General features: G+C 52.8%; 1 protein-coding gene across 4 annotated transcripts in view; it reads right to left on the bottom strand.

The window, feature by feature from the left end:
• The window catches only part of cadps2 (Ca++-dependent secretion activator 2), a 219114-nt gene that overhangs the window by 25248 nt on the left and 171835 nt on the right, over window positions 1-22031 (bottom strand). For 2 of the 4 annotated variants that reach the window (XM_030097248.1, XM_030097244.1), the window contains 7 exons: window positions 20302-20458; window positions 14590-14731; window positions 12819-12938; window positions 8146-8301; window positions 7910-8057; window positions 2825-2839; window positions 833-907 (listed from right to left, as the gene is read on the bottom strand). In XM_030097248.1, coding sequence (XP_029953108.1) covers window positions 833-907; window positions 2825-2839; window positions 7910-8057; window positions 8146-8301; window positions 12819-12938; window positions 14590-14731; window positions 20302-20458 — 813 coding nt within the window. The remainder of the gene's footprint in view (window positions 1-832; window positions 908-2824; window positions 2840-7909; window positions 8058-8145; window positions 8302-12818; window positions 12939-14589; window positions 14732-20301; window positions 20459-22031) is intronic. The other 2 variants (XM_030097245.1, XM_030097247.1) reach the window with 2 other exon arrangements.

Here is a 22031-nt window from a genome sequence, read left to right on the forward strand (position 1 = left end):
AGTCCAGCGGATCTGAACCAGCCTCTCAGGACCTTCAGAGTCCAGCGGATCTGAACCAGCCTCTCAGGATTGAAACTGAGGCCAGAGCAGCGCGGCGGGCTTCGTACTGATACTCTCCATCTCTTAATGGATTTTCAGTCTTGATAAAAGTCAGAACAGAGAACTTTTTCCCCCTTTTAACCTGTTTTTCTACCTGATTTGAAGTTTTGGTCTTCAAGTGTTTTTTGTTGACAATGCTGAGATTTCAGCTGATTTACCTCTTTTCAAGCAGCTTTGCACCTTTTTCCATCCATATTTAATTTACTGCTTTAAGAAATTCAAGACATTTCAGGTTTTTTAAGCTGTTCTTTCATTTTTTTCCTGATTTTTTGTGTATTTTCGAGTCCCTGTTGAGCCAGGAGTACGGCTCATTGCGAATAGAGCTGTGGTAAAAACAAGCTCCATGTTTATTCACACTGTCACAGCTTCATGGACCGCTGCAGAGGGGCTGAAGAGCCACGTGTGGCTCCAGAGCCGCAGGTTGAACCCCTCTGGTACATATCAGGATACAGAGAGCAGGCCTCCAGGAAACTGGACGTGTAGAAACGGGCCGAGGTGGAGCTGGTGGAGGACGGACGGTGAGGGACGAAGGTGGAGAGGCGGAGGACGAGGAGGAGGACGGGAGACGCCTGCTCAGACCGGGAGACAGGCGGAGACACCTGTGGACCGCTGGACGAGAAAGGTGGAGCGGGGACTGGGTGGAGGGGGGGCACTGGGCGGAGGGGGGGCACTGGGTGGAGGGGGGGCACTGGGCGGAGGGGGGGCACTGGGTGGAGGGGGGGTGGAGGCTCACCTTGGAGACGAGGGAGGACAGCATCTCCTGGAAGGCGTCGTCAATCAGCACATCGATCCTGGAGTGGTACTGCTGCTGTGGGGGGGGGGAGGGGCATTTACTGAAGGAACAGAAACACACACACACACACACACACACACACACACACACACACACACACACACACACACAACAATCCTCCTCGTGCAGTGAGGAGGTGTGAAAAGCCCCCCCCATGTTGAGTTAAGCAGCTAATAGGACGCATTATGCGGCTGAATGACCCCCCCAACACACACACACACACACACACACACACACACACAGTGCAGGAATCTGAAGGATAGCTCGGGCTTTCTGTTTCTTTTCCAGTGGAGCCCCCCCCCCCCCCCCCCCCCCCCCCCCCCCCCCCGGCCCGCGTCACATTCAATTAATCCGCCATTTCACGTCTGCTGTGGCCCCCACCCAAAAAAGAAAAAAACAACCACGGCACTTTTCCCTTAACGGAAAGAGGTGGGGGGGGGGGGGGGAGTGTGTGAATGGCAGCAGCAGTGGGGGGGCTCACCACCGGCCGACAATGGCCTTTCACTGGCCGTGTAAAGAACGGCCAAATTAAAAATTTCAATCAACAAAGCGCGCAGATCGCTGACAAATTGCAGGTCCAGAGAGGTCAGCGCCAAATTCAAGCCCCCCCTCCTGCTCCGCCCCCCCCGCCCTCTCCGCCCCCCTCCTCCACAAGTCTGCAAAATGGCAGCTCTCTTTCAGTGTGTGTGGTTAAATCTGGAGAGCTTTTCTTTTCTTAGCTCAATTAAGGCGGCTGCTCGGCCCCCACCACAGAGACGGCCGGGGGGGGGCACACGGCCCAGTCGCTGCCATATGGGCTGAAAAGGACAATTCCGTCCTGCTGAAAGGTTTATTTGCTTGTTGAGCGGCGGCGAGGCGTTTGAGATGTGAGCTGGGTCAGACCGCCGAGCCGCTCCGGCGCCGCGGGCCGCAAAAGGACAGCGCCGTTAGCATTAGCAGCGGCCCCGCCCACCGCCGCGCCGCTTCGTCGGCCTGCTGTAAAGGAGGATTTAATTCATGGAGCCGAACCAGATTCTCTGTGGATTAAACGGTCAAGTGTGGATTCTTCACAGGTTCTTTGCTCGTTTGCCAGTTCAATTCCCCGCGTGGCCCAAAACGCCGAGAGGGAAGAGGCGATTCAGGAGGACGCTGGTGAAGCCAGAGAGGAACGGTGAGAGGAAACGAAGCACGGCGCCACTGCCGAGCCCCGCTAGTGGCAGGGGGAGCAGGGCAGGTTCAGGCTCCGCCCATCTGGGGTCGAACCCACAACCCCGGCTCCTGGGCGGAGCAGCACCGCTGGAGGAACATCTGAGACAGCCTTCACCTTCTAGCGTCCCTCCTGCTGTCTCCCAGACAGAACCGTCCGCTTGGCGCCGGGCTGAGCCGACTCAGATCAGCTCCATGGCAACCCAGAGCAGGACCCAGCTGAAGGCCTGCATGTCCTCCTCCATGTCCTGCATGTCCTCCTCCATGTCCTCCTCCATGTCCTCCTCCATGTCCTCCATGTCTCCCTGCTTCAACACACCTGCAACTCATGAAGCTTCATGGCCATGTCCAGCAGAAAGCCTGATGCAACCAGCTGTGGTGAAGCAGGCGGACATGGAGGACGTGGAGGACATGGAGGACGTGGAGGACATGGAGGACGTGGAGGACGTGGAGGACATGGAGGACGTGGAGGACATGGAGGACGTGGAGGACATGGAGGACGTGGAGGATGTGGAGGACGTGGAGGACTTCAGGGCTGCACCCTCCAGGTATGGAGGTGTGTGGACCCACTGAGGGCGTGGTGGGGACGGTGTAGACCCTGCACCGGGCCACCAGTCAGAGGGAGATCCTGCTGGAAGCAGCCTGCTGTCATTTAGCTCCTGGCTCAGTGAGGACGCCGCTCAGCGGTCCCGCTGCAGGAGACCATGGCAGTCAATGAGCACCGGGTGAGGCGGCGGAGGTACTTACCCACTGTTTGTCACTCTGGGATTCAAACAATGACGTGCAGGACAGGTGGACAGGACGAGCAGGTAGAACATGCAACAAAGAGAAGAGGGAAGCCACGTCAGTCCACAGGACGCTGCAAAGGGGGCAAAATAAGCCTTTTCGCTTAATCAATATGTTAACCATATATGTATTTATGTATGCATATGTGTGTTTGTATATATATATATATATATATATATATATATATATATATATATATATATATATATATATATAAACTTTTCTTTCAGGAAACCCGAGCAGAATAAATGAAGAAAGCTCCAATTCAGGGATTTCTCAGCCCAATGCGCGAGTTTGTAATTTGACACCAGCCTCATTGTAATTTTATACAATGCTCCAAGCACACGACAGAACATCCAGAAGAGCGTAGCAGGCTAATGGTCTGAAAACATCCACACTGAACACAGTGGCTCACTGAGTGGTGAATGGATGAACCTGGATGAGAGCTGGAAGAGTCAACTCTGTCCTGTGGCACTGACTGGACAGAGACAGACAGAAAGCGTCTCCCTGAAAACAAGTCAGACAGGAGCAAAGCGGCCCGTTTTCAGAGGTAATGGAGACGTTTTCAGTGTGGTTGTGACACACTGAAGACGTCCCCCTCTGAGACAGGGGCCCCCGGGACCATCTGAGCCTCGGCCTTCTTTAATGTGGGACACTGTCCACAGGGAGGGTTTAATGAAGTGACTGACTCCGCCTGGTGGGTGGTGGCTTGTGTTTCTAGGATTTGGAGGTGTGGACAGCCTCAGCCTCCAGCTGTCCACGTCTTCTCAGATGCTCTGAGACTCATTCAGGGACGCCATGACTACATGCTGTATGTCCTGCTGTCTGCTGGGACGCCAGCCTGACGTGCCGCAGTGTGTTTCAGAACAGCCTCAGTCCCAGCAGCCGGTCTGGAGCTGGAGCCAGTTGCGGTCCAGGTCAGGCCGGAACCTCTGAGGCCTCAGCAGGACGCCCTGAAGCTGAAGACCGCTTCAGACCGGTTCCCTTCTCCTCAGACAGAACCAGGCCGTGGCTGCACCTCCCTCCGTCAGTCTGCTCCGAGCTGAAGCAGATCCGGTTGGTTGTAATGTTTTGGATGATCTGTGAGAGCAGTGCGGCAGACTCGCTCTTCGCTGGAGTTTGACTTAGTTGAAAAGTTTTCACCTTGAAGTAAAGTCTTCATCTCATCTCTCTGAGTTGTCCAACACCAGACACACACTCTCATTGTGACCGTCAATAAGACAGCGCCATTGTGAGACACTTCTCTGAGGTATAACATCCAACATTGTCCCCTCATTCAGTCCCGGTGAATCCTAATGTATCAGCCATTGTCGCCTCTCCGAAAGTCAAACAAGTCAAAACCAGTAGAAAGAGACAAACTGCAAAGCTTTTTCTCCTTTTCAAAACTCGGCAGAATGATTCACTCTGAGGAGTGAAAAACTATCAAGGTTGCTGAGACGGCGGAGCGTTCACAGCTGAATAAAGTTCCCAGACAAACTGAAAGCAACATTCAAGCAGCACAATGTGGATCTGTGTTTGGAAAGCAGGACTGAAGGATGAAATCAGTCCGTCCCACTCCAGAGGACACACGCGAAAATCCTCCACGTTCACTGCTTGACTTCTCCATTCAGCATTTTCAATCGCTTATTATATGATGGAGTGTTTGTGATGCTGCCAGTGGAGGCTCTGCTCCCTGTCCTCCACATCTGGAGAACACAGCTGGTTCCTGCAGCGAGGAACTTCCCCCGTCCCAAGCTCCCACTTCCAGAGACACCTCAGCTCTCCGGCTGCACCAGGCCCAGGAAGACGGACGGACCTGGACCGGGACGGACTCTGGGCCGGGACGGACACGGGACCGGGACGGACTCTGGGCCGGGACGGACACTGGACCGGGACGGACACGGGACCGAGACGGACACGGGGCCGGGATGGACACGGGGCCAGGACAGACACGGGGCCGGGACGGACACTGGGCCGGGACAGACACGGGACCAAGACGGACACTGGACCGGGACGGACTCTGGGCTGGGACAGACACGGGACCAGGACGGACCTAGACCAGGAGAGACCTGGACCGGGACGGACACGGGACCGGGACAGACTGCTAATGGCTCCTCAGGCAAACACACTAACAACCTTCGGAAAGGTTTCTCTCATCCCAAACTGGGCAGCAGAAGGCTTCAGTTGGCCCACGAGCCTCACGTTTGACACCCCGCACTCAACAAAGACCCAGTCTGAACGAGAGCTGCTGGTTTTGGACCCAGAGCCATGATCCAGTCCCCCAGGAAGGGTTCAACTCGCTGGCAGGGTTTTCGTTTAAAGGAGAGTTTGGAGTTTGAAGCCTGTGGAGGCTTCTGCTGCAGCGAGTCCGCCACAGGAAGTGTGAGCGATGCGAGTTCAGGGAAACGGTCCGCCACAGGAAGTGTGAGCGATGCGAGTTCAGGGAAACGGTCCGCCACAGGAAGTGTGAGCAATGCGAGTTCAGGGAAACGGTCCGGCTGGACTGTAGAGAAATCCCCACGGGAAAAACACATTTTCCTAAACTTTGGCTCAGCAGTCAGAAATGAATGAACACAGTTTATCTGGACAGAAGGATGGACGATGGATGGCTGGATGGATGGATGGATGGATGGATGGACGATGGATGGCTGGATGGATGGATGGATGGATGGATGGATGGCTGGATGGATGGATGGCTGGATGGATGGATGGCTGGATGGATGGATGGGTGGATGGACGATGGATGGATGGATGGAGTGATGATGGATGAATGGATGATGGATGGATGGGTCAATGAACAGGGTGACAGATGAATGGCTGGATGATAGATGGATGGATGATGGATGGACAGAGAGATACATGGATGATGGATGGATGGACGGACGGACGGACGGACGGATGCCAGAGCAGGCTCAGAGGGCCAGAACCCACCGAGCTGCCAGTTATTTGACACTCGACAGTTCAAGAGGTCTAGAAATGAAGAGACGAACTGAAGACACTTTGAAGACCGAAGGGGTCGTCCAATAAGAGGACAGTGTCACCAGCCTGTCCCCTGTCCCCGCTCAGCCCCAGTCCATGGGATGGAGGACAGGAGCTCCTGTCTTCAGATTCCTGCAGGGCGTGGAGCGGCTGGCTCTCGGTTGGACGCTGGAGGACGTCCATCGCTGCCATAGAGACACATTCTTCCAGCTGTGTGGAGGAATTCGCTCCGGCGGCATCACAGACGTGTCCTCGCGGCGTGAGGACGCGCTCATGCTGATGACCGGCGGCGGATAGAAGCACTTCATCACGTCTTAAAAACATGCGGCTTGTTGGCGTGGCGGCGGGCGTCCCTGCTGCAGGGTGTTTTCTCCCGCCGAGGCCTGGAGCCGGGGGAGCGAGGGAGCTGAAGGTTAAGAGAACGGCGAGCTTAGCTCTCTGTCGAGACTGCCGACAGCCAAGGGTTTTGCTCTCAGCGGCGCCAAGGCCGCCGCCTCGCGCAGATTCACGGTCATCCATTTAACAGCTGGTGTCGAGCGCTTGGCCGCTTCAAGTGAGCGTGGATCCACCTGAGCTAGCCTTCCGCCGGCCGCGCGGCGTTTTAGCGGCTGATCCGACAGCTTGACTCGACCTGCGGGGTTGCGAGGCTGGAAATAAAAGGCTGTTGAAGGCTTTCACAGGCTGGCACGCTTTCCACGGACGGCGAGCTGAGAATTACAAACATCCATCCACTTTAAGTGATTTATTCCAGCAGCTATCCAAGACTCGTCCTCTTCTTGTTTTACACAAACACCACAAACTCTGCCAGCGTGGAGCCCGATCCAAACGGTTCCTGTGCAGTCGGCGTCCTGAGAGTCCACGGCGACTGAAAAGAAGACATCAACTGGAATGTTTTGAATAAAAATCACTGCTGTTTTTAATCCATCCAGTGAGGATCAAGATGCGGGGATCGATACTGCTAACGAAGCAGCATTAGCACCAGAGCCACACTGTGAGGATGTGCTGAAACAACAGGCTCCATGCAGAGTGGAAGAGTGAGCGTTTTCCTGAGGAGAACGATTGTGACGAGGCCTGGAGTCATGAATCTCCCTCCTGTCAGATGAACTAAACGACCACAGGCTCACCGCAGACCACTAGAAACACTGCTAGACGAAAGCTCTTTCCCACGCCGCAGTACGGCATTGCACGGCACGGCACGGCACAAAACGGCACAGCACGGCGCAGTACGGGTGCAGTACGGCATGGCACGGCATGGCACGGCACAGCTCAGCACGGCGCAGTACGGCGCAGTATGGTACGACATGGTGCAGTCACAAAGCATAACCAGACCAAATCTGCTGTGGCTCCACTGCAGAGGACAAGAAACAACGCAGGTAGATAACATCACCACAGGACTGTAAAGACACAGCTCCACTCCTGTGTCCTGGTCCTTTAGTCTCTGGTAGTCCTGGTCCTTCAGTCTCTGGTAGTCCTGGTCCTTCAGTCTCTGGTAGTCCTGGTCCTTTAGTCTCTGGCAGTCCTGGTCCTTCAGTCTCCGGTAGTCCTGGTCCTTCAGTCTCTGGTAGTCCTGGTCCTTTAGTCTCTGGTAGTCCTGGTCCTTCAGTCTCTGGCAGTCCTGGTCCTTCAGTCTCCGGTAGTCCTGGTCCTTCAGTCTCTGGCAGTCCTGGTCCTTCAGTCTCTAGTCAACGTGGTTCTCCGTCCAGCTGTGCTGAATCTCGTCCTGTGCCGGTCTCCCTCTGAAGACCAGGTTCTGTGTGGTCTGAACAGCAGAGGGATCCTCCTCATGGAGCCGTCTGGATGTTCAGGTACCTCAACGCAGGGACTATGAAAACTGTACAGTAGCTGGGTTCTATGGTGGTGAGTGGAAACACAGAACCCTGTACAGAACCGTACTGTGTTCTACCTGCAGATGCTGCGCAGTGGGAGCCAGGCTCTGGAGAACCTGTATTTGGACGGAGCCTCTTAAAAACAGAGTTAGAGGACCATGCTGGCTGGAGGCTGCAGGCTGTGACCTGTCTGAGGAGCCGGGTGACCCCTGGGTGACCTCTGGGTGACCCCTGGGTGACCCGTCACGGAGCAGTGCTTTACCTCCTGGCTGCTGTCCAGCACACACAGTTTGGAGCTCTGCTTCTTGGCGTCCACCAGCACGTTGAACATGGTGCAGACCGACGGCGGCACCCTGAAGTCCGTCGATTTACTCGCTTTCTGCATCTTGGCGTCAAAAGCAGATTTGGTTCTGCAAGACAAAACAGGACAGAGCGGCTGGAGTGAGTCCTCGGCAGCTGTGAGGGAGCCCGGGTGGGAGCCGAGGCCGCCTGCCGGACCTCTTCACGCAGGCCTCCATCATGTCGCTGGCCATCAGCTTCAGTCTCTGCTCCAGATGTTTGGCGAACTCGGGCTCCGGCCAGTGCAGATCGAGCACGAACATCTGCAGAGCGTCCAGCTTCCAGAACAGATCCTCGGAGGTGGCCGAGCCGCTGCTGTGGAGGACGGAGAAGGTCATTAGCTGAAACAAGCGACTCCACCGCTTCCCTTCACTCTGAAGACTTTCCAGAGTCTTGGTCAAGAATCATGCAGCGCTGCAGAGCTGCTGTCTCTCCCCCATCAGCAGGAACGTGGACAGTCCTGTCCGCCATGGCTCCCGTCCACTGGACCCTTTCTAAAACTCTGCTCTGATCAGAGAGCATCTCGGATACTGAACATGAGCCTCGAACCCATCAATCATTTTGGCCTTTTTCAATGTGATAAAGCCATCATCACATCCCAACAGGCTCAAAAAATATCAGCCAAAATCTTAACTTTTTTGCCAATAACTTAGTAGGTTCAGACATTATTGGCTGGTTATCACATGATAGGAGCAGGAATGAAAAAAAACCTTTAAAAAGTTTAAAATGCAGCCAATAATGAAAAAAGACATCACAGTTTTGCAGTTTGTTTCTCAAAAACGGGTGAATTGGACATAGATGCTGTCACAATCATTCTCTTTAGGGAATCTATTCAGCAACTGGCCTCCGTCAGGTAGAAGTGAACAGTGCTGTTAACAGACCGGGCTGTTTCTCTGCGTGCTTCAGAGACGAGGACGGATTGGACGGATAATGTGTCACAGCCTCACAGCAACAACTGCACCTGACTGACGGAAGCAGCAGAGCCCTGCTCAGCGGCACTCCGGTTCTGCGGCAGTGTGGGGGGCTTCAGAGAGACGGCGGACGCCGGGCCCAGACAGATGGACGCGTCTCCGCCTCCCCGGCACACAGGTTACACAGCAACACATGGCCAGGCTCACCGCCGCGACATCCAAGTGTACAGCGCCCGGCTAGAATGACAGCCGGGGAGGGGGAGGGGGAGGGGGAGGGGGGCGCCACTCGCTCCCTCACTTTTCTCACTTCGCCTTTAAAAGACTGTTACCTTAACAAGTGGCGCTCAGGAATAAGCGCTTGTTGCAATTAAGCGGCGGGCGGCTATCCCCCTCATGTCTAATTAGCGGTGCTCTTGTCGGAGCGCTCGCCGCTCCCCGGGGACCGGGCCGATCCCACTCCCGTCTGCCGCTAATGAAGTGCCAGCGTCTCTCTCTCCCTGGGCGAGCGAGGCACAGGAACACAGGAACACAGCTCTGTGTTGTGGGAAAGGCTGGGGGAGGCAGAACGGGGAGCCGGTTTAAGAAACACCCCCTCCACCAGACTACCCAGACCCCGTCAACCAGCCCCTCCAGACCCCCGTCAACCAGCTCACCCCACAGCTTGGTCACCAATGCTGATGGTCTCCACACTGCCGGACAGGAGAGTGCTTCAGGAGGGCTAGCTGAGACTAACTAACTAACTAACTAACTAACTAACTAACTAACTAACTATCTAACTAGCTAGCTAGCTAACTAGCTAGCTAGCTAACACCGCTGCATCGTCATGGCAGGCAGGAAACCCAATCACTCATGGTAGAAGGCCAAACACTGTTGAACCCTGGGAGAATGAGTTGACATGTTGAAAACACAACGACCAGTTCAGAAAAAAGTTCAACTATCAAGAATTATCGAATGATGAACAAATGATCCAGAGAAAGACGGTGGAAAGTCATGAAGGAGGTGAAAATGTATTCTGAATGCTGAAAATCAAGGCCAAGTGATTTTAGACAAATGACATAAAGAATAGATGAATAAGAATGACGACAGGGTGGAACGCTGGGGACGAGGGGACGAGGGGACGAGGGGACGGTGAGGAGAAGGGGACCTGTCCCCTCGTCTTCTTGAACCTAATGGAGATCAACTCTGAGCAGAAGCTGCGTCGATGCTGCACAAGAGAAGAAGATCTGTTACAATAAAGCAACACTAAAGAATGGCTGAAGAAGTGAGTTTGTGAGGATGAATCAAGTCCTCCACCTCAAACACACACTGGTCCTTATTCATGCCTCAATTTACCACCATGGGGTACGTTTCAAAATCAAGCACCCCCTAGTGGCCATGTAAATAATGTGACGGACATCATGCACTGACGGAGGTGTTTTTTGAGCGGAGCGAGTTGCACTTAACGTGGCACACACTAAAGGAAGGCCGTGTCGGCCGTGTGGACAGCTCATCTTTCACTCTGTCAGGCCCGAGTTTTGATTCTTGAACGTTTATGACTTTAGAGAGGATCCTTCAGGAACCACTGAGGCGACTCCGCCGTGCAGCGGAGAACGTCTGCAGACGATAAAAACTGAGAGGTGAGCTCAGTGATTTTCATCTTCGTCCCTGATGCTTCTGCTGCGTTTCAGGTTCTAACAGACAAAACAGAAAATGTTCCAACTTACAAGACGTCCGGCAGATTCACTCCCTGCAGGCTGCAACAGATTGAGGCAGAGAGGTACTGTCAGCCTCACGTTCGTGGTTTGCTTCAAGCACACAGCAGCGGCCGGCAGACCGGGCGGGGCCGGGCGGGACCGGCGGGACCGGCGGGGCCGGGCGGGGCCGGGCGGGACCGGCGGGGCCAGGCGGGACCGGGCAGGGCCGGGCGGGGCCGGGCAGGGCCGGGCGGGGCCGGCAGGGCCGGGCGGGGCCGGGCAGGGCCGCGGCTCCTCCAGGCCGGCCGGTCGCCTGGCGCTCACAACCACACACTGATAAATATGTACAGGACGGGACGTCAGGGTCATGCAGGAAGGAAAACCATCAGAGCAACAAGACAAACATGCAGACAGCCTGAGCAGGACCGACGGTGAGGAGAGCCGACCGACCCAGACTGCAGGTCTTCACATCCCACCGGCGCACGGTTCAATGCCCAGCTCTCAGGTCCACACTGGGACCGAACCGCTCCCGTCAGTAAGGCTTCCGGCGCGGTTCTGTTAACGTCACCATGGTGGGTGAATGTTGAGCCAGCCTGTCAACAAGACACCAGCTGACGGGCCGATAGGCAGAACCAGTGGACGGAACCACGAGGAACCAGTGGACGGAACCATGAGGAACCAGTGGACGGAACCATGAGCCCACATGAGCAGCTTTACAACTCACACCTCACTCCTAAACACTGCTGAGGCTCAGACCGGGTCCAAAGAGGACACTCCACTTCCTACCAGGAGGACGGAGGCTTCAGCCACAGGAGAACCTGCTGAGCAGGTGGTGAGGTGGAGAACCGGAGAACAACTCTCACAGTGAACTGATCCCTGATCAGACGTGAAGACTGAAGGCTGATGAAGCTTCTCTAATCAGAGCAGCAGCTTCGCTTTATACAGCTTCTTTAATGAAGCTGCCATTTCACACAGGTTCTGCATGTTCTCCACAGAACCCTGGTGTCAGGACTCCTCAGGTTCTCCACAGAACCCTGGTGTCAGGACTCCTCAGGTTCTCCATGTTCTCCACAGAACCCTGGTGTCAGGACTCCTCAGGTTCTGCATGTTCTCCACAGAACCCTGGTGTCAGGACTCCTCAGGTTCTCCATGTTCTCCACAGAACCCTGGTGTCAGGACTCCTCAGGTTCTCCATGTTCTCCACAGAACCCTGGTGTCAGGACTCCTCAGGCCTGTCTCCTCCTCTCCACACATCCATTCTGTTCTTCGATTTCCAGAGAGAAAGCTGAAGATGCTGCAGGTGAGTGAACCAACCGTCTTATTGGTCTGCCTTTATTTGGCGTTCATGTCTGCCGTCTGGGTGTGTTCAGACTGTTGGTGTGAATCCTACACCATATTTTAGAAATGAGGCCCCACAGCCGTAACATACTGCTAACATGCTAACATTAGCATTCAGCTATTATAACCAGCAGTGATCAGTATTAATCTAATGCAGTTCAATGCTAACCTGCTGCTAGCATGGACCCAGTGGTAGCATCTGTAGATCTCTAAACACTGTTAGCATCTAGTATTAGCATCTGAGTCATCCGGCTGTCGCTACAGGAAGTAGACATTTGGCATGGAAGAAAAGTTCCAGCTGGCATTCACTGTTAGCATCTTTAGCATGTAGCTGTCTCCTATAGCACTTCATTTTTGTGTTCTATTGTGTTCTATTGTACTCTATTCTGTTGTGTTGTGTTGTGTTGTGTTGTGTTGTGTTGTGTTGTGTTATATTCTATTTGATTTGATTCTATTCTCACTCTTGAAAAATAAAACAGTACAACTTGTTGGTAATTCTCCCTGAAGATCTGTCTGTTCATGGACGCATCTCTTCACTCTTTATCTCAGGTACACACACACACACACACACACACACACACACACACACACACACACACTCACACACACACACACTCCAGGTCCAGACTGGACAGGGCAGCCGGGTCTGGTCTTGGTTTCAGGTCCTGTGTGTTTCAAGGTGTCAGCTTTCACCCAGATCCTGTTTCAGCGTCTTGCAGGACCAGAAGCTGGACTGTGGACGGGGTGTTGGAGGTGAACTGTTCTGAGGCGAGAGGTAAATCCTTGCTGAGGCGGGGGGGCTGCTCATGTTTGGCTAAAGGTTTTGTAGAAGCGCCCGGTCTCTGCCGCAGGCCCGGTCTGCGAAGACCTCCAGTCCGGACCCGTCGAGGCTCCGGGTCGGCATACATACGTGTTCTCACGGAGCGGCCCCATCCAGGCGGGCGCCGAGAAGCTGGGCATCTGCGGCAGCGACAGCGGGAGGCTGGGGACTTTAGGAAGAGGGACGGCGGCCAGGTTGTTCGTCAACGACCTGCCGGGGCGGCGCCGGCGCCAGCGCCAGGGCGACCGAGGAGAGGGAAGAGGAAGAGAGAGAGCAGAGGCAGTAACAGGGGAGCCCTTCACCACAGCACACACACACACACACACACACACACACACACACACACACACACACACACACACACACACAGAGCAGAAGACTAACCTAATAGGAGCCACTTGGTCTTATTGCAGTTATTGGTGAAAGAGAAACTACAATAAAAGACGGCAAAGTCACTGCTCACTTCTATTCATTCAGTTTTCTTTCAGTTCATGTGCTTTTTGTCGACAAGTGCGATGTGTCCTTGCTGTTTGTGTTGCACATTCAGCTCTGCCTCTTTTGTTCCTCTGCAGCTCTCAAGCCGCCCCGTCTTTTGTTGTTTCGGTTACAGCGATGTGGCGACGGCGTCAAAACCTTAAAAAACTGTTACTGCCGCCGGGGAACAGAAGTAAAATGTCAATGGAGGACGACATTCAACTGTAAAAACACCAAGTGGCAGGAGTGCATGTGCGAGGTCAAACCCATGGGACAGACATGGTGCTGGATGTTCGCAGCCACGCCGTCAACGTCCGCAAGTTCCTGCTCAAATATCTTAAAAAGTACAGCTGGGCTCGTGCCAGCTGGGAGCCAGTTCTGCATGTTCCTGAGGACACAGTGAAGCCTGCATATGTCATGATGGAGAACACTCTTTGACCCACAGCACGGGGCGCTGGCTCCCTCCAAGCTAATGAGGGGATGTAGCTGCGGTGCAGTGGACAGGGTGGTGGAGCTGACTCCTGGGCCCAAGGCGCTAACCGGCTGAAGCTAACCGGCTGAAGCTAACCGGCTGAAGCTAACCGGCTGAAGCTAACCAGCTGAAGCTAATTGGCTGAAGCTAACCGGCTGAAGCTAACTGTCTGAAGCTAACCGGCTGAAGCTAACCAGCTGAAGCTAACTGTCTGAAGCTAACCGGCTGAAGCTAACCAGCTGAAGCTAACCGGCTGAAGCTAACCAGCTGAAGCTAACTGTCTGAAGCTAACCGGCTGAAGCTAACCATCTGAAGCTAACCGCCTGAAGCTAACCGTCTGAAGCTAACTGTCTGAAGCTAACTGTCTGAAGCTAACCGCCTGAAGCTAACCATCTGAAGCTAACTGGCTGAAGCTAACCGTCAGAAGCTAACCGGCTGAAGCTAATTGGCTGAAGCTAACCGGCTGAAGCTAACCGGCTGAAGCTAACTGTCTGAAGCTAATCGGCTGTAGCTAACTGTCTGAAGCTAACCGGCTGTAGCTAACTGTCTGAAGCTAACCGGCTGAAGCTAACCAGCTGAAGCTAACTGTCTGAAGCTAACCGGCTGAAGCTAACCATCTGAAGCTAACCGCCTGAAGCTAACCGTCTGAAGCTAACTGTCTGAAGCTAACTGTCTGAAGCTAACCGCCTGAAGCTAACCATCTGAAGCTAACCGGCTGAAGCTAACCGTCAGAAGCTAACCGGCTGAAGCTAACCGGCTGAAGCTAACCGGCTGAAGCTAACTGTCTGAAGCTAACCGGCTGTAGCTAACTGTCTGAAGCTAACCGGCTGAAGCTAACTGTCTGAAGCTAACCAACTGAAGCCAACCAGCTGAAGCCAACCGGCTGAAGCTAAGCCCAACTGTCGCCGGCCTTACTTGACGGACTGCCAGGTCTCCTGCTCGAAGCCGCGGTGGACGGCCTGGGCGATGGACGACTCCATCAGGTCGATGTAGCGCACCACCAGGGGCGTGAACAGCTGCTGGAGGTGCCGGTGGAAGGCTCCGTTGCACAGGTGGGCTGAGGGTGGAGAAGGGACAGGCCGACACGCCCAGGTGAGCACAGCTTCTCAAACTCTACCTTTCCACAGCTCCAGGTCCGGTCCCGGAGGCCGAGGCCGGCCCTCAGACCTGCTGCAGACTGTTCCAGATCACCGGTTCAACACGGAGAAAGTTTCAGCAGCTTGATGAAGACCTTGATGAATTCTTCGCCTCAGTTTCTAATGTTCCTAATCTGCGTCTCTGCTGTGGAGCTGCCATGACTGAATTCCCTCTGTGGGATCAATAAATGCTTCGTGGCGTTTGGCAGATTGTTCAGATTCTACTGGAAGAACGCAGCAGACGTGTTCGGTGTGGCATGTGGAACACTGAGGATGATCATTAGAACCCACCGTCCGACCCGGGAGGTGGGGGGTGGGGGGGGGGGGGGGGGGGGTCCATACCGCAAGAGGCTGCTCAGGTGTGGAGGCTGCAACCACGGCGCCCCCTCCCTGTGGGTTTGAGGAGGAGCTGGGTGGGGAGCCAGCAGGCGGCTCTCCCAGGGCTTCATTAGCACTAATTCCTCCCGCTTTACGCCGCCATGATTAACACTAGCCTTTTGGCCCTCCGGAGAGAGCCAGTCCGCCTCCCTCGCACGGCGAGCGCCTCCACTCGCTTGACAATCAAGTGAGCATTTAAATTAAGCTCAGAAGAAAGCTGGGGACCGGTCCACGTGCAGAACCGCAGAAACGCCCAGCCGTCCACCGCCGAGCGGCGCCGCACGCGCATGTTTCTGTGGCCGTGAAGGACGAACGTGCCGAGAACAACGGAGAGAACACAACAGACAGAACCCTGGGAGAGACGTCCTCTCCAGAAATCCGTCCTCCTCAGATGCTGAAAGTTAGGATTCCTCCAGTGTGGCGTCTCATCGCCATCCAATTCAAGTCGGCGAATGTTGTGACACTTGGAATAATTACGGCTCGAACAGACGATGGTAATTAGAAAGAATAGGAGGAATGAGAGATTTGTTGTGCTCTTCACATAATGAAAGACGGGTTTTTGTTCCCGCAGTGCCCTTGGGCTGTCTTGTCTCTCTGCCTGCTTGTCTGTTACTGCATCCGAGGCACTTTGGCATCGGCCACGTTAAATAACGCCTCGCATCTCGCCAAAACTCTGCTGGCGGCCAGACAAAGCTCGACTTGAGGAGAGGGCTCGAGGAGAGAAAACAATGCCCACACTCCCCGGCGGTCGAATTAAATTCCAACAACAAATTTAAAAGGACAAGAAAATATTAGAAATATCTCCGACGTGACGCTGCCATGTTTGCCATACTTTGCACTTGAGTTTTCCAACATGAATTTTTTCCTTTTTTTCTGTATAACGTTGGACCTTGACAGGTAAAGAATAAAAAGGCTTATCAACAAAACGAAGTGGGCGACCAAAAACTGTTCTGTATTTGTTTGTTCTGCAGGAAATGTTCCAGGAGGATGGTTTACTATGCATGCAGTCAGAAAGCGAGCCCGGTCTTCTTCCCACAGCTTCGCGTGGCGTGAAGGCTCGGGTGTTGGTGGAGACTGAAGCTTCCCTTGACCTCAGCTCGCCGCCGCTCTGCACAGCATTATCAGCACACAGCTGACGGACGGGCGCACGAGCAACAAAGGCAGAGCGACAACAACACGGGAAGACTGGAACCTGAAAAGGTTCCATTGTTCTCCAAACCGCCGAGGCGTCCGCGCACGCTCAGCGCAGCCGGCAAGTTAAGGTGGGCTGAGGAGGGAAACATGAGGAATGCTGGTGACAAACCAGCCTCTTGTTAGCAGACGGCTCTGCGGCGTCCTCATTAGACGGTCGGACAGGAGACGCAGCCTGACCGGCCGAGGGACGGACCTCCGGCAGCTGACGTCCTCACTCATCTGGACACTTGTGTTAATTACCTTCCTGCCTGAGTGCGCACGCAGCCGTTCACCCCCTCCTCTAACAAGCCCCGCTTTCTCTGGCGTCGCCGGGTTAATTAGTACTCTCAGTAGCAACGCCATGTTGCTGCCGTGCGGGGCAAAGCTAATTGGAGCCAGTAAAATTAGAGTCCAATCAATGGAAGCAGACTGAGACGGAGGAATGAAAAACTCTGACCTCCTCACAATACACAGATTTTGACTTCTAAAGTTGGAGGATCCTAAAAACATGGAAACTAAACTACTCTGCAGAGGAAGAAAGAGAAGTTCAAACTAAGCGATGTTCAGTAAAACGGAGAAGAGACTGATCAAACAGGTCGAATCAGATTTAATGACCCGAGGGACCAATCACAGCTCTCCAAGCAGAACACAGGTAGGTCAGTTCCTCCGATGGGATCAGTACCGTTTTCTCAAATCCACACACCTCAAACATCCCGGACTCCAACACCAGACAGTCCCAATCCGTCCTTCTGTATCTATCATTGTTCTTATGCACGGCTGTCACAGTCTACAGGAGTAAACAGGTACAAATAAAAACAAATCAAAGGAATACTTTGAGGATGGAGGTGGACAGAATTTCTAGGCGCAGTCAGGGGCCGGAGAGGGTCCGGTTCAGGGACCAGGGGCTGGAGGGGGTCCGGTTCAGGGACCAGGGCTGGAGGGGGTGACGGTGGCTAACAGCAAGCGGAGCGCTGTGACAGCGGCTAACAGCAAGCGGAGCGCCGTGACAGCGGCGGCTAACAGCAAGCGGAGCGCCGTGATGGCAGCTAACATCCAGCGGTGTGCCATGCGGCAGTTTTTAGAAGAAGCCAGCAGTGGAAATCCTGCTGGGTGGAGCTGAGTCAGATCGGCGGCCATGGAAACAACCAACCAGCTGGAGGACGGCCCTGCTACTAGCAGGGCTAGCTCGCTAGCTACGAGCAGTCCACAGGCTAGCATGAGGGATTTCACAATCGACTAATGGAAGGAACGTGTCCAGATAAGTAGTGAACATATCCAATGCCACATGCAGCCTGAGGATGGAATCAGCATTATCTGATAACTCCTGACTTCATTCCATTATGATGCATTTCAGTGGGGACAGAGCCCTCTAGTGGCTATTTAGGACAACTGTGACAGAAAAACGCCACAAATCTCTGAAAATCTGCATTAAAACTTGTTAACGGTTGGAAGTCTGCAGCCGGAAGCGCTTCGGTCTGTCGGGCGGTCGCCACACTCAGGATGGAGGAGACAGAGTCGATTCCACTCCAGTCCCAGAGGGACAAGGAGGACCGTCCTGTTTAGGGATGCACCATATGGAAAATTTTAACCGATAACTGATAATTAACTACTTCTCATGGCCGATACCGATAACCGATAAATTCAGATTTTTCTATTCAATATAATCTCAAAATAATCTGAAGTTTGTGTACCAAGGAGAACAAAAACATTGAAGATGCAGTGATGAAAAAAGTAATACTTTAGTAGCTCTGGCCTGACTATAACAGCAAACAACAGTACAGACTCTTCACATGTTCATTTATTTTTTGTGAAAATATCAGTTACAGTGAGTAACAGAGTTTTTTTTCTAAACAAAAATTGATCAAAATAAAATCTCCTGTAATTGTTTACGCAGGCTGTCAAACGTCTCAAAACTCAGTGTATCAAATATAATCAAATCCCAACTTCAGCACAAACTGCATCCTTTAAGAAAAGGGTTTCACAGAACTGTGACTTGTTTGCCAAAAAATGGAGTGAAATATTTTTTAACTATGAAATAAAGTCAATGCATTGACATGTCAGCCTCAAATCTAAAAACTAGGGGTGTCAACGTTTACAGTTTTTTCCTACACTTGACGTTATAGATTTATCTTTTTCTATTGCAGTTGTGCTAAATGACCACAAGATGGCTCTGTCTCCTTTGAAACACACTATCTCATAATTCCATTATATCAAAGACGTTCCACTCGTTACCAGACAACAGGGCCGTTTCAGCTGTTAACTTGATATGTTCACTCAGTGTCTTTTCACATTTCTTGAATTTGTTGTATATAAAATCCCTCATGCTAGCTTGTGAACCGCTAGTGATAGCTCGCTAGCTAGCATTAGCATGGATGCTAGCTGCAGCGTCTCTCCCTCCAGCTTGTCGGGGTGTTTCCATGGCGGCTGGTCTCTCGTAGATCCAGTACTGCTGCTGTAAAGCAGCTTGTCTGACTCCGCCTCCACCCAGCAGCAGCCTCCATGTTGAAAAGCTGCCGCACTGCGCCGCTCGTTTTCAGCTGCATTCCCCGAGTCCCCGAGTCAACTTGAACGCAACACTGGCTGTGGCAGCATTTGGAAGCTACGGAGGGGTGCAAAAACCCTTCTCCTTAGCAGTCAAGATGCAGGGCAGCAGTGAACCCGCAGAACAAACCTGCTGTCTCCTGAAGCCAGAAGTTAAAGAAGTTTTTTTTTTTTTTTTTTTTTTTAAAGAAGTTAAAGGTGCAGCACGCCGACAAGCAATTTTATTGAACCCATTAATTTATCGGTTTAATTTATTGGATTAAATTAAATTATCATATCGATAAAAATGATGTCATTTTTGCCCCAAATCGGGCGATAATTTATCGGCTGATAATTATCGTGCATCCCTAGTCCTGTTCGAGGACACCCGTTGGTCTCCTGAGGCCTGAGCTTGGTCCAGGACGGGCTGCATGGACAGACGCTGCTTCAGCAAAGCCTTCCAATGGACGGATTATGAACTCTGACTCGGGCTGCACGATTTTGCCTAAAATAAAATCCCGATTATTTTCTGTCAAACCCAATTTTTTGATTACAATTACGACTTTTTTGTAAAAAAAAAAAAAAAAAATGAATAAAGTACTTTGAATGACTTTTATTGAACCTTATTTTCTCTGTTTGGATTCAACAAACTCCAAGTCCAAAAGTTACAGTCACGTTACTGATTGAATAGTGCAAAACTGTCAATTATAAAATCCAAAGTGAACAATCAGTCTCAAATATCCGTCCTTATTGCCAGTGAATTTAATTCTGTTGCAAATAAACACAAGAATCCCCTGGGATTAAGAATACCTTATCTTAACACGCTCCAGGTCCCCGTTCTTACTTAAAACAAAAAATAAAATGAATAAAGTCACTTTTTGTAAAATAAAAAGCCGGGGGCCACAGTGTGAACACCTTTTTCACGTTGGGTCGACCTACCTTTGGGTGGAGCCGGGGCCGCTACGAGGAGGAGGTCAGAGGTCGATCTGGATGCCCAAGCCGGTATGAACACAGCCTAAACTTCACTTCCCTGAGCAAAGGTCACTTCTCCGGCAGCAGCCATGCTTGTTGTCGTTAGTTACCAGACGCTGAGCGAAGGCAGCCGCGCACTTCCGTCATGACGTCATGAGACGGCCGGAGAAACTACGGTGGCTCAGAGGCACCAAAAAGGACCTGCTCATGTTACGATTCAAAATCGATTAATCGCGCAGCCTTAACTCTGACGGTTCGAGACACAGTCAGTGTTTATTAACCGATGAAAACCAAAAAAAGATCTTTGATCAAGCTGCCACAGTAAATTTGGGGACCGCAGTGTTGATAATCTGATTCCTAAAAACCAGTTTGAGCATAAAATCTGAGTGAACAGAAGGCTGCGCAGTCAGCCTGGACGGGCGCCGATCAGGAGGACAGGGAGACTCACGGTCGGTTCTCAGGAAGTTGTTGAGGAGCTGGAAGAGCGGGAAGCTGTTCCAGGAGTCGGCGGGCTGGACCTGCAGAGCGCCGTCCATATCGGCTCGGTACAGCGACAGGAAGGTCTCGGCGTGCTCGGCCATCAGCTCCGGCCACCACGAGAAGGCCTGAGGAGGAACCACAGCACAGCAGGAGGTGAGGATCAGCCACTACATTATGACCACCGGACTGAGAGGACGCTCCTCGCCGTCCTCCTCTGCCCCTCAAAGGCTTCTGGGATGTCTCAGTCATCTTTACACAATTTAGAGTTTATTCTGGAAACTGTACTTTGGGACATTTGACAAAGAAAGCAGATTAAAGGCTGAAGCCGTTCCCCATGCTGTCAGAGTTCATGTTCAGTCTTTCCTTTGCAGCCGTGTTGATAGCGCCACCTGTTTGTGCATTCAGTATTTCACAAAGAAAGTTCTGTCCTTTTCCCCCAGTTTGTCCACTGATCCCCATCGGTCCCGCTAGTCCTTCAGCGTCTCTCTTTTCCTTCAACCAGCTCCTGCTTTCTCATCTCAGCGTATCAGTGAGGACTGGTTAGTGTGGTTTGCTGCAGCAGTAACTCAAAAGGAGCATTGAAATGGCTGCTGATTGGTCCCTGGAGGCCACGGGCGCACGGCGGCACTGCGCCACTTTGCTTTTCCCCATCTCGCCGCTCTGCCTGCTCTCCCACCATCAAACCGCGGCGCTGACCTCCGCCCATCAGCATACGATTCAAGGCTGGTTGCACTTTTCTCTCAGAGGTCCTTTAGCCGTCAATAGCAGGGGTGAGGCGAGCGGGCTGACCTCTGTCCGGCGCTCAGCCACGCAGCCTTGATGCTCTTTAGATAGCTGAAGACGTCTGTATGAGTGAATCAGCAGGTACTTTCAACACGGCACCTGAGAGCTTTTTCAAAACTCGCCTTTCTCCACTTTTAAAAGCAGCCACGCTGAGTGCAGATGTCTTACAGCTGCTTCCATTTATTCCCTCAGCTTTTAACAGGTCATCCGCATGCGGTCCTCCACCTTCTCAACACAATGACAGTCAGACGCATTCACCCTCTGAATATTCTGCAGCGCTGAATAAACACTGCGTGCTAACCGTTAATTTGACGCTGAATAAGACAGCCGTCAATGTAAAAGTCAATATCTGCAGAACTGATTTTCACAGAGGACAGGATGTTTATCATGGCGGCGGAGCGCAGAGGCGGCGCTCCAGAGGAGGTGGGTTTTCCTCCGTTTCCACGGAGACGGAGTGTTTTCCCAAAGTTGAGTTTTCAGTGGTTCCGAGCAGAGCCGTCACGTGAACGGCTGCTTCACGTCATCAGAGGGGCTTCCAGACCTCAGCCCTCCTCACCCCCATCACTCCACCCTCCTCCACCCACCAGGCACGCCTGTCCTCCAGCAGCCCCACCGGCTCCTGGCTCAGTCCTGGATTCTATTCAAACCCCCCAACGTTCAAGGTCAATCACAGTCTGGTCCTTTAAATGTGTCCTCCTCCACGCCTCTCAGATCCCCTCCCACCTCCGTCACCTCCACCCGCCTCTTCACCAGACTCCAGACTGGACTCCAGAAAAAGACTGCAGATTGGAAGTTAAAACTACAGAACAGACACAACAGCAGACCTGACTGCAGACCGGACTGCAGACTGGACTACAGATCAGACTGCAGATCAGACTGCAGACACAGCTTCAAACTATACAACAGAACAGACCA

Source organism: Salarias fasciatus, chromosome 7 (assembly GCF_902148845.1).
Source record: "Salarias fasciatus chromosome 7, fSalaFa1.1, whole genome shotgun sequence".
NCBI lineage: Eukaryota > Metazoa > Chordata > Actinopteri > Blenniiformes > Blenniidae > Salarias > Salarias fasciatus.